The 12,515-nt window shown below is 41.6% G+C and overlaps 1 protein-coding gene across 4 annotated transcripts in view; it reads left to right on the forward strand.

Annotated features, from left to right (window-relative positions):
• SLCO5A1 (solute carrier organic anion transporter family member 5A1) overlaps nt 1–12,515 on the forward strand; it is a 111,624-nt gene that overhangs the window by 61,244 nt on the left and 37,865 nt on the right. For all 4 annotated transcript variants that reach the window (XM_059723993.1, XM_019498513.2, XM_059723994.1 and 1 more), the window contains one exon: nt 9,152–9,316. In XM_059723993.1, the coding sequence (XP_059579976.1) occupies nt 9,152–9,316 (165 nt within the window). The remainder of the gene's footprint in view (nt 1–9,151; nt 9,317–12,515) is intronic.

Consider the following 12,515-nt stretch of genomic DNA (forward strand, 5'->3'; position numbering starts at 1 on the left):
GTGCCCTTGAGATTCTGTTCCACACTTGAGCCTATGCGGAAAGTGGGCAGCTCTTGTGAGCATAACTATACAACTGTATATAGAATCCATGTTGTGCCAAAAATTGTAGTTATGTGGCTGTTTAAGTGTCATTTAAATATCTGAAGGTGAAATAGAATTTTAAATAGTAATATTAGCACAAATATTTTAGTTGCTATTTGTGATGGTGTCAGTTTTGAGATATGGTAAGATCACTTAGTTTATTTTAATAATCTTTTTTTAACCACTTTCTTCAGCCATTAGCAAGCCATTACTAGTACTAGTGGTATTCTACAATTTATTTTGAAGGAAGATAACTCCATATGCATATTATTTTCTCTTGCATGGCATTTGCTATCTCTAGATTAATCTACTTTATAGTAGCTGCAGCTTCTGTGGACAATTCATAAGATTGTAGAGAGTCAAAAAGACAGTAATTATGTCGTGGCTGGTTATTTTGGTAGCATGTAACTGTTACAACCTAATGTGCCTGTCAAACATGACACAGTTAGAATCAGATTGTGTCGGATATTGCCTTTATTTTGTTTTTTAGTCTGAAGTGATGACTTGGCAGAATCATGAATTCAGAGACAAGCAAATAATTTGATATAGTTCCATATCTGAATCCTGTTTAGTCGCACAACATTAGTGTGCCTTCTTAATAGGTAAGAGTTTTTTGTAAGTTTATACTGCCAGTTGGATTTCTTCCTTCAGACGCTCTTGGCAACCCACTAGCAGAAATAATTTGAATTATTGGAATAGTTCAAGAATCTGTCACCAGCTTGGAGGAGACCTAGGAAATTCAAGCCCAACTCCCAGCATGCTTCTTCCTCATCAGCATAAGAAATCTTCCATCATTTTAATGGAGAACCTGTGCTGTTTGGACATGCAGCTGGCAAAAATATGTGTACTCAAATCAGTAAGACTTCTGAATGGATTCATTCATGCTAGTTCTCAGTTGCTTGTGTATAAATGGAAAATTGTATCATAATTAAAATAGTTATTAGAGATAATATTTTAGATACTTAATTATCAGAAACTAATATTTCACATACTTCAACTGCATATCATGATGCTAAATACTATATAGGGCAGGGGTGGGCAAAATATGGCCCACGGGCCAGATGCGGCCCGCCAGGCCATTCTATCTGGCCTGCAGGGCCCCTAAAAAACTTAGAAAATTAATATTTATCTGCCCCTGGCTGCCTGGCATGCAGCCCTTGATAGCTTGCCAAAACTCAGTAAGTTGCCCTCCACCCGAAAGAATTGCCCGCCCCTGATAGAGGGACTAAATCACTAAGTATGTGTTCATTAAAAAATAGAAAGTCTCTCAAGTGTTGGCTGTTAAAAAAAAATCTTTCTCTCAACAGGAGAAATTCATTTTATGGAATGACACTGTAGTTTGGGGGTCAGGAGGATGACAAGGAATTACAGATTATTTAGTGAGGAGAGTTGTCTCAAATCAAGATAACTTTTCACAGAGAGAGCAGATCACCCCAGGAAAGATGGAGTGCAGGAGGAAAACATTATTACAGGCAGTCCTCGACTTACAATGTTTCAAGTTACAATGTTTTGCACTTACAATGTTTGTAAGTTGACACCGTGTTCCAATGTTTGGACGTCACTTTTGACTTTACAACGCTTGATTTGACCTGATACCACACCAGTGAACAAGTTTGCTGCATCGCCCATCTCCCTGGAGAACATCTTTCCAAAGTTCCTTGCACACTTTCTTTAAGAAAGCAGACAAGACTCTAGAAAAACCTGCAGCCAAGACTCCCGAGAAGATTCCAGCCAAGAGCCCTTCAAAAAGTCCAGCAAAGTCGCATCAAAGAAGTCCTTCCAAATCAATATGATTGCTATTTACAATAGAAATATATTAATGTAGCTATATTACTCATCTATAATTGATTGAGTACAAAATTCTGGGTTATTTTTGGTGAAAATAGGGTATTGAGCCTTGGTTCAGGAACCAATCTCCCATTTATAACATTGTTTCCTATGGGAAAATCGGTTCCGGGTTACAACGTTTAGACTTAAGACGAAGCTTTCAGGAACCAATTGTGTTGTAAGTCCGAGGACTGCCTGTATTTAAGTCAGACTTGCATTATGTGGAGTATAAATGGGATTTCTATCATGCCAAAATCCTCCCCTAAGCCTCTTAGTTGGGGTGAGTATCATCCCTAGTGGAGAAAAATACAAAACTTAGTTACACAAGTTTTCTGGTACTGATTTTCTAAAATGCACTGTCATTTTTATAGTACTTATTAAATTTTTGGTTATCTTATTTTACCAACTCTTATTCTTCCTACCAATGGATTATCAGAACCCTCTCTTTGGTGGTAGAATGGAGATCCATGACTCAATCTCTTGGCCACACCTTTTACTCCAAGCCACGTTTAAAATGTCAGTTGTATCATTGTGTCCATATATACAATTATTTAGCTCATATTCCTGGAACACAAATATATCTTTGGTAGGGAAGGGCCTAAAAGAAGAATTTGCCCTGTGTTGCTTTTCTTGTTATGATGCAGTCTTGACTGGCATAGCTAATGAGAGAAACTGACATTTTTATCCTGATATGACACATGCTTCAGGAATGTAAATTGCTTTTAGATGAATATGGCTAATTTCTGTGTTTCTAGAGTAAGTCAGAAGGTAGGATAGATTTGCACCTTATAGGCTAACTAAATTAGAGACATGTAGTATAAGCTTTGAGCTTCATATTTGGTGAAGAGACTGCAGGAAGCAGAACTTCTAAATAGAATCAGCAAATAGAATACAAAGGACAGGGAAGGGGGAGGCAAAAGGGAGCACTGCTGAAGGAGTCAAGGTAGGTAGGAAAGAAAAAGAACAAAGCAGTTGACCCACTGAGAGACATAGGGGTTATAAAAGTGAACACAGATACTGGAACAAGAACTCTTTAGTTTAGATCATACTTAACACACTACAGTTTGGGGAAGGTTTCTTGTTCTGCAATTTCTCATTCAAGTTGGCTTTTAAAGTTTTGTCGTCTAAGAACAGTTACCCTGCAGTCAGCAGTGGAATGTCAAGGGAGAATAAGTGTTCTGCCACTGGCTTGTCTGTCTTTCTGGACCTGATATCAGATTGGTGTTCATTCTTATATGTAGGGAACGCCCCATCTGTCCAATGTAGACAGTAGGGCTGGATCCAGATGTGCAGGCACATATGGTTTGTGGAGCTGCAAACCTCTTTGTGGTGCCACAAACTATGTGCCCAGCATATTAAAACAAAATTTGCTACTGGGAAACCCTAGCACGCCAGGAGCTGGGAGGAGCACAGGGAAACAGCAGTTTGCCTGAAGCTGGGCATTTTGCCCTTCACCAGAGTGCATGTGCAGGAGTGTGTGCAGTGGCAAAAAGTAATGGCACAAATTTGTGCCACTGCTTTTTTTTCGTGCTGCAAGCACACACCCCTGCATGTGGGAACATGTCCTAGAGTGGCACTGTAAGGAGGTGATGGCATGTATGATATTGGTAGAGGTGCAGGTAAATGAACATTAGCTGTGATAATCCAAGTTAGTTGACCTAGTGATGATTCTGTAAAGCTTTACAATGTTCCTAATCAGTTTTGCATGAGGAATGTCAGCTCATTGATGTTCCATGATATGGTTGTCAGAGCACAAGAAAAAATTCAGAAATACCAGGTTGGATCATGTTAGAACCAGACTTCAATCAGATAATTGGAAAAATCAAATTTCTTTTTCTCCACTGGCCAAAGGTAACAGAGGATACTCCTTGCTAAGTAACAGAGGATTTCCATTAAAACAGTAAACATCAGTGAATTCAGGTGGCACTGGACTGAGAAGTAGACGATCTGATTCTTTTTGTGGCTCTGCTACTGACCTGCTGCGTGACCTTGGACAAGTCACTTTTTTTGCTTCTTTTCTCCTTTCTAGCCCTTATTTGTCTTGGTTTGAAGAACTGACAGTCTAATTTAGGGGTGGGCAATCATTTCGGGCAGAGGGCCATTTACTGAGTTTTGGCAAGCTGTCAAGGGCCGCATGGGTAGCCCCGCCCCTTGTCAGGTGCCCTGCACTCTGGTTGCCATCTTGGGACTGGAAGTCCTGCCTCTAACCTCTGACCTTTGCCACCAGAAGTCCCCATGTTTGCCCCTGGAAGTACTCCTTTGGGGAGGAGGGTTTGCCATTTCAGAGGGGAAAAAACAAATTACATACTAAAAATCAAACACCCATAATAATATATTTTAATTTAATTTAAACAAATATTTTTGTCCTAATTTGTGTGCGTTCGTGGTGTATATGCAGAAGCGATTTCTTATTTGGGGGGTGGGGGGTGGGTATGGATGAGGGAATGGGAGCCATGTAATGCAGAGTGGCCAGTGGGCAGGCAGGCAAATGGGGAAAACTGGGGGGTGAGGGGGGAGAAATGGAAGTGAGCAGGAGTGTGGGGCTTGCACCAATGTCCTGGGGCTAGTACTAACAGGACCCAGAGCGGGGCCATAGGAGCACAGGCGGCAGGCTGGCAGGGGTCTGTGCCAGAAAGGAGAGGGGGGAGCTGACCCGGCTCCATAGAGCCCCTGCTGGCTGGGATTCCGTGCTCCTGCCTCCCTGCTCTGGGCCCCGCTGGTGCTGGCCCTAGGACACTGGTGTGGGTCCCAGGCTCCCGCCTGGCTGCCGCTGGCTCCTGCATACCTGCTCACTCCCAGTGGCCCTGCTGCAGCCCTGTGGTACAGGCGGGGACCAGTGTGCAGCTCCAACCCTGCTCTTACCTACAGGGAACGAGCTGGTGCTCAGCATGGGGGAAAAGCAGTCCCCACCCTCCTCTCCCTGTGGCTGACACTTCCTGCTGCAGCTGCTCACAGCCTGCGCTGGGGTGTCCTGCCTCTCCGCTGTGTCACCACTGCCCCGCGGGGTAGCGGTGGCAATGGAGAGCAGGCACAGGCAGTCCTGCATGGGTTCCGAGCAGCTGCAGCACAGGGTGCTGGCCAACGGGAGGGGGAGTGGCTGCTTGCCCTGCGCACTGAGCACCAGTTCGTTCCCCAGAAGCTGCTGCTCAGCGTGGAGGAAAGCAGCCCTCCCACAGGGCTGCCTGTGCCTGCTCTCCATTGCCACCGCTGCCCCGCAGGGTGATGGTGACGGGGTGGAGAGGCAGGACAGCTCCACATGGGTTGTGAGTAGCTGCAGCACAGGGTGCAGGCCACAGGGAGCAGGGGGGGGCGCTTTTCCCTTACGTTGGGCACCAGCTTGTTCCCTGCAGGAGAGCATGGGGCACGCGGGGTCAGGGCTGCGTGCTGGTTCCTGCCTATACTGTGGGGTTGGGGTTTGGGCACTGGGAGGCAACTGGTGCACAAGAGCCAGAGGCAGCTAGGGGGACCGTGGGGCCTGCGCCGATGTCCCAGGGCCCGTGCTGGTGTCCCGGGGCCAGCGTTGGTGGGGGCTCAAAGCAGGGCGACAGGAGCGCAGGGTCCTGGCCAGCAGGGGCTCTATGGAGTTCGGTCAACTTCCCCCTTTTTCTGCTGGTGCAGCCTAGTCTGGCTCCATAGATCCCTACCAGCCTGCGTCCTGCACTCCTTACTGCCCCGCTCTGGGCCTTGCTGGCCCTGACCCCAGGATACTGACGCTGGCCCTGTGTTCCTACATGCCATTCCTCCCCCGCACCGCCACTGCCGCCGCTGCTTTCCTGGCCACCGGCTCCCGACTGCATGGCTGGACTGTGGGGCTCAGCAGGAGCTGGCCCAGCCTTGAGGACTGGGATGATTCCCGCAGTCCTCCCCTGCCTCCCTCCCCTCCCTCCCTTCCCCCCCCCCTTACCTGAATTTCCCATGCTGGAGCAGCCACAAGCAACAGCAGGGGCTTCCAGCTGGGGGGGCAGAGCCAGGCGGGGCTTCCCTTGGCTCCTACTGCTTCTGTCTCCTGTCATCTTTGACAGGAGCCAGGGGCAGATAAATATTAATTTTCTAAATTTTTGGGGGCCCCGCAGGCCAGATAGAATGGCTTGATGGGCCGGATCCAGCCCGTGGGCCGTATTTTGCCCACCCCTGGTCTAATTGGTCTATATTTTTGTATGGTGCCTCTCATAATGGGAACCAGTCTCAGAATTCAGATGCTACTGTATTGTGAATAAGTAATACTAATAGAAAATTTACTTCAAAACTCCATTTTCTTAATGGAATATTATGTACTATTCAACTCTTTGGCTGCTATTTAAGTGTAGTAAGACCTGTTCTGAGAATGCATATGAGATCTAGTTGTAGTGAGATGATTTAAATTATTGTTTGATATATATGAAAACATGTGGCAGAACTGTACTGTAAAATGTAATGTTACAGTTTAATTTATTTGTTCAGAGTAAAAGTATTTGATATAATAAAGTGTTACCTAAACTGTTGTTGGGTTATTTTCATTCCACATATATTGGGGACTAGGTTACTACTCTTCCCTGGAGCACAAGAAATTACAAATTTAATCTCAAATACTGTCTCCAGTTTTTTTCTGGCAGTGGAAGTGTAGTTTTGGAGGACAGTATTCTGATGCTTAAAGGTCGGATTTCAGTACTCCTGTGAAATTATCTACTGGATGCTTCAAATAATTGACAGTTGTTTTCATAAACAAAGTACAAGAAAAAGAAAAAGTAAATGACTTAGTACCTGTAGTTTTTAAAGCTCACTTTACTGCACTGGATTTTCCACTCTGGTAGAAGAAGATTTTATGGAGGGATATTTGCCAGCCACAGCTTCTTCCTTCCTATGCTCTGCCTGGATAGATAATAGACATTCACCAGGCCTTGATTTAGAGTTTTTTGTGCTTATGACTGCAGCAGTTGTGGACTGCTTAAATTTAAAATCACCAGCTACTTGGCCTGAAATCCAGTTAACAGTAAAATCAGCCCTGGCTTTCCGATTTAGCTTCCCCCGTCTCCTTTGTTCTTGCAGCAATCACAGCCCACTCTTTTAAGGGGGAGGGTACAGCTGGTGGTTTTAAACTACTAGTGATTTTAATGTCTCTTCTCCACTAGTCTAGGACTTTGAGGTCAGGTGGGTATCTTGACTGATCCTCAACCTGTTCTAAAGAAAGCTCCTCTCCCTGCCTTGCAGCATCTGTTTTCTTCAACAGCCGTGCTTGTGGGTGCAGGCTGTTGCAAGGACATCTGAGCAGCTTTTAAAAATTTGGCTTCATTTGGGCTCTAGTTGACCTTGATTCACCTCCTACCTTTATTTTTAAACTAAATAGTGGGCAGTGTACCAGTATTTAATTGCATCTGTATCGTTTTTGTTCTGAATTTGTAATATGACTGTCACAGGATTTTAACAATGCTTCTTTTTCCTACTTACCACTTTCCATAATTTAGGTTAGGTATTTAACAATGTAATTTTGGCATTGTCATAACACTTTAATCTCTTCTCTGTGTTTTTGTACTGACATCATATCATTCTCATGCCCAAATGTCACCTTGTTTCTTTTTGGTTTATCATTTCAGTATCATAACTTTTCAGTAACTTTTGCTACAGGCCTAACCATATGGTTGTTTTAAAACAGCAGCTATTCAAAATAAGAAGGGTTCTGTAGAATTTGTGTGTTCTTTCTCTCTCCATCATATTTTAGATTTTAAAATTTAATATTTTTTTTTCTTTTTAGAGCCAACAGGAAAACATTTGAAACTAGATCAAAAGGATAATTCCTTCTGTCTGTAATTCATTTGGTGGAATTTTACAGGACCAGCAGAGATTAAAATTGGAAGCAGACCAATATATATGCTCCTTTGCAGCCTGACCAGCTTTGACTGGCTTATTTTACTCAGACAAATAACTCCAATGAACTCAGAAGAACAAGGAAAGTAGGATTTCCCCATAACACACTAACACAGACAGTATACCCATTCAAGAATTCAGCAGCTTCCTAATAAACGAACATGTATAAAAGTTACTTTAAACTCTGTCAAAGTCAATGGGAAACTTTTCAAAGAATTTAAGCAGCTTTGTATCCAACCTTTAAAATATCCTTCCTCTCAATTCTCCCCAGCAAACAAATCACTTATCCATGCCATACTTAATCTTCTACCTTGGCTATTTCAATCTCCTCTGCTTTTTCTAGACAGAAAAGCTACATTAGTGGAAGTAAAGTTAGTTATAGACTCAGCATTGTAGAAAAATCTCCAAAGGAAAAAAGTATTAAAAAAAGCAAACAAATACAAATAAAATGTCTGAAAATTATATGCATTTAGTCTGGGGGAAAAATGGATGAATGTATTAATCTTAATTAGATGGTTATCACATGATTTCACTTGAGTACTGAGTTAAAAGTTTTTCAGATGCCTAAACTATGTATATCTATACCACGGTGCATTTAGCTTTATTTCAAGTTTATCACAATTCTGAATTTTTGGGTTAGCAATGATTGTTTCTGGAATTATTTCTATATTTATGAATTGTTTTGCCTTTTAAAGCACTGTGCTGTATTCTCTTTTTTTTTTTTTGCAAATCCTTGTCTGAGCATTCTTGCCCAAATGCTGTATTTTATAAGCTTTGTAAATTATATTCCACTTTTTTTTTGTATTACTGACAGAACTTACTAACTACAAAATCATATTGGTTACATTTTCAGATTATGATATTATCACCAGTGTATCTGAAGCACGGTAATTTAAGCAATAGGTTGTTGGTAGAGCAATAAAGGATATGGACTTTTTGATCATGCAGAGTGCAAAAAAGTTGTTGATACAGAAATATAACCTGAATATTATCCTCAAGGTAACTTAAAAAAATCAAAATATTTATATCATCGGAAATGAAAGACTCATCAAAGAAATTTTGAAGCAACTACAATTGTGACCCTGTTTTTGGCTGTTTCAAGATTGCTTTCAAGGCCCTGCTTTTGTAATTAGAGCCCTGTGCTTTTGCAGAGCAGCATTAGAACCCCAGAGGGGATACATTAAGAAAGCAGTAGAACAAAGGAAAATATTTCCAGTCACAAACCTGCTTGCTTTCTCTCTCTCGCTCTCTCTCCTTTTTTTATTATTTATTTAGCCAATATGGCCAAATGCTAACAAACCATTATTTAGAGTTCCATGTCAAAGAAAATCAATTTGTTTTGTTTTTTTTTGTTTTCCATTCATTATTTATAACATTCATTTGTCATTTTTGTCATTTTTAGAGCTTCCAAGAGCAGCTGTCAGGATCTTAAGCAACATGACATTCCTTTTTGTGAGTTTGTCATACACAGCTGAGAGTGCCATTGTTACTGCTTTTATTACCTTCATTCCCAAGTTCATCGAGTCACAGTTTGGCATCCCAGCTTCTAATGCCAGCATCTACACTGGTAAGGCATTGCCATTAGTGCAACATTGAAAGGATTATGGTTCTTTGACCAACGAAACAAAATCAGTAGAGAACATAACCCTGAAACTGGTTTTAAAATTATAATCCTACCAGCTAAATAATATTTGGCTTTATGTTTTCGGTTAGAAATTTGAGCAGTTTCTTGCTGTTTTGCTTTGCTTGTTTTATGGAACATGAATGTATTTTTATTGTTACAGTTTTGTTTTGTATTTACTGTTTCTCTAAAGTATGTTAAAGAAAAACTTGGCATGCTGCCACATTCATAGCTTTGAAGGTCTTTATAAACTTAAAAAAATTAACATCATAACTATTACTATGCTTTTCCGAAACCTTTAAAATATCCTTCCCTTCCATTCTCTCCAGTGACAGAATCGCTTATCTGCGCTCTACTACTTCATCTTCCAGCTTGACTATTGCAATATCTCCCATTCATTTTTAAACACAAGCCTGGCACAATACAGCATATTTGAAATGCTGCTGCCAAAATTCACTCACCTCTTCAATTCTGTAACCAGTGTTTGTGGGTGTCCACTTTGTGTGATGCTTCACTCCCTCACCATTGCAGTGTGCACACAGTTTAGACTTTTGTCCTTTTGTTATGTGTCTAGTGGCATGTTACTTTTCCAGTACCATTCTTATTACCATTCGCTTACATTCCCAGGTAGTCCTAATAATTTCACTGGGTGTCTTCAAGGCTGAAAGAAGCTGCATATATAGAATAATTTGTACATCTGGGGCCTTTGGCCTAGTTTCTGTTTCACCTCTGATACACTATAGTGGATGTTATTTGGCTTCTGGGCACTGCAGGAAATACATATGAAACTCCTTCCTTGTGTTCTGTTTTGGCTTGAAAAGATTGACACAAGTATTTTTGGCCTAATGTGCCTACTCTGAGGTAACCCAGGATGGCCATGTAGACATCCAGCTTTCTACCTAAGCTAGGTTGTGGTCCAGTTCTGTCTGTGTGGCACATAAATTTAGTCTGAGTTCCTGATTCCTTATGTGGAGGAAAACCACACTGAATTAATGTTTGGTTAGAGGGAGCCCTAGGTCCTTGCCTTAAATGCTGTTTATGAATTTTGTCCAATGATTATTTAATGTAAAATGATTTTGGGATTTAGAACATTGGGAGCATAACCCATGGTCTGCCAGTCCCAGGAAAGTGTCCTCCATACTGGGCTACAGTCAAGATTTCTCTTACTTGGTGTCTTTTGTAGCCTAACTCCTGTATTCCTTTCCTTTCCGGTGCCCTGTTTCCAAAGAGAGAAAGGGAGAATGATCTTAGCTAGCCTGCATTCTGGAGGTTAGAACAAATCCCTTGAGCATGATTAGGACCTAGACCCTAGATCTCTCACTTCCTGGAAAAATGCCCTAGTCAAAGGGAGTGGTTATACTGAATTCAGTCAGTGCTACCACCTGTTAGCTAGATGTTTTGCTCCTTGCTGAGTTGTGTTGACCTAAATCACAACATTATAGAAGCACATAAGGGTGCCCAGTTAGGAAAGAATGAGACAGAGCTCTCCACATGGTGGAGTTGGATTCCAAAGAAGTGGAGTTAGACATTTTTTAAATTAAAAAAAGTTGTTTGTTTTCAGTCATCTAAGGAGATTGCAGTTAAAACTTAACACTAGCAAACAAATAAAATAAAAGGAAGGTTAAGCTGAAAAGTTTTAGCTCCAAGGATAAGATGGTTTAGTTAATTAGAAAACATGGAAGGAAGGTTTATTTGTAAATTATTTTGCGATCTAAAGTATTGCATGTTGGGTGCTAAAGCTCACATGCTATATTCTACTATACTTGAAAATAGTTAAATGCTATATATTGGTTCTTTCATTCTAAAAAAGGTGCAGTGTACATATCAGATGCTATTGATTTTTAAAGCCTTTGTTACTTCCTTAGGAAATGTTGCCCTGTTTGCAAATCTTGCAGGTTTCTGTAATCAGACTATTAGTAGCTGTTAAGATCATTTTTTGTCTTTGCTGGAAAGTTTCAAGAGCCACACACAGTATTCTGACTACAATAAAAAAAGACAGAGCCTGAAAATTGCTGACTGAAAACTGATCTTGCCTTGGAACATTATATACAGCAGTACGTTTGGCACACACAAATTCCTGTATGCCAAACCATTGTTATAAAATGAAGCTAAGTGCAATTCAGCAGCTGACTATCACATCTCAGTTTTGTTCCTTCATATGACTTTGAAAATGAAAAATGAATATCTTTATTAGCTGTTCATGCTTTACTTTGCCTTGGGAGCACCTCTGGAAGAGCCATTGTAGTAATAGCTATGTTGTTTAAATCAATTGTTACTTTCAATTTCATATATGCTTAGGGCTGTCTTTACATGTTATATTTATGCCACAATTAACACATTAATTGAGGCATAAATGAAAGAGTGCTACATGTGCACCCAATTTTAAAGCACCATAAAATGGAAGACCAGCCATAATAATATTCTACATTATTCTGTTATTCTACACAGTCTGTTTCTGTGGCTGGTTTGTAAAGTCAGACTGAATGTGGAGCAGGTCCAGGCCAGGTCTGATTTTTGCCTCCAGCCAAGGACTACACCAAAGTCTTGAAACAGCCCCCATGTTCAAGGCCAAGGTTTTGAAACAGCCTGGAACCAAAACCGACAATCAGTTGATTGTCAATAGGTTTATGATGGTAGATAGGTAGGTTGAAAGTAGTTTGACACAATTGGCTTGCTTATGTAGCTACTAACAGGGGATGCCATGTGAAGGTCTGTATCCTGTCCCCCAACGATAAAGCAGTTGGGTGGCTCTGCCACATTATTGATGTGCAGAAGGAGAAATGAAGTATATGAGAGAAGAAGTTGATTGTAAGCTGAGCCCTGGACTGCACTGGTCAATTTGAAACTCCATTGTGATTCCTAGGCAGAGTTTCCAATTGCCTGATTATCAGCCCTGACCCTGGACTTGCAGGCACTTGACTTTCATCTTGTTGGTGCAGGGAGATACTTTTGTAGTGCTCCTTTTGAGGTTGGTCAATCAGTACAGGCACTGAGGGAGAATGCGGGGGGTGGGGGAAGCATAGAGGGCAGTATAGGTATGCTTCTGCATCACTAGGAGCAACCTATGCCTCCTCCCCTCCAGGTGAGAAGCTACCTCGCTGAGCCATGATCGTGATCTTGAGCTCCCCCTGCACTGGCAAGTAGA

This window comes from Alligator mississippiensis, chromosome 3 (genome assembly GCF_030867095.1).
Source record: "Alligator mississippiensis isolate rAllMis1 chromosome 3, rAllMis1, whole genome shotgun sequence".
Classification (NCBI taxonomy): Eukaryota; Metazoa; Chordata; order Crocodylia; family Alligatoridae; genus Alligator; species Alligator mississippiensis.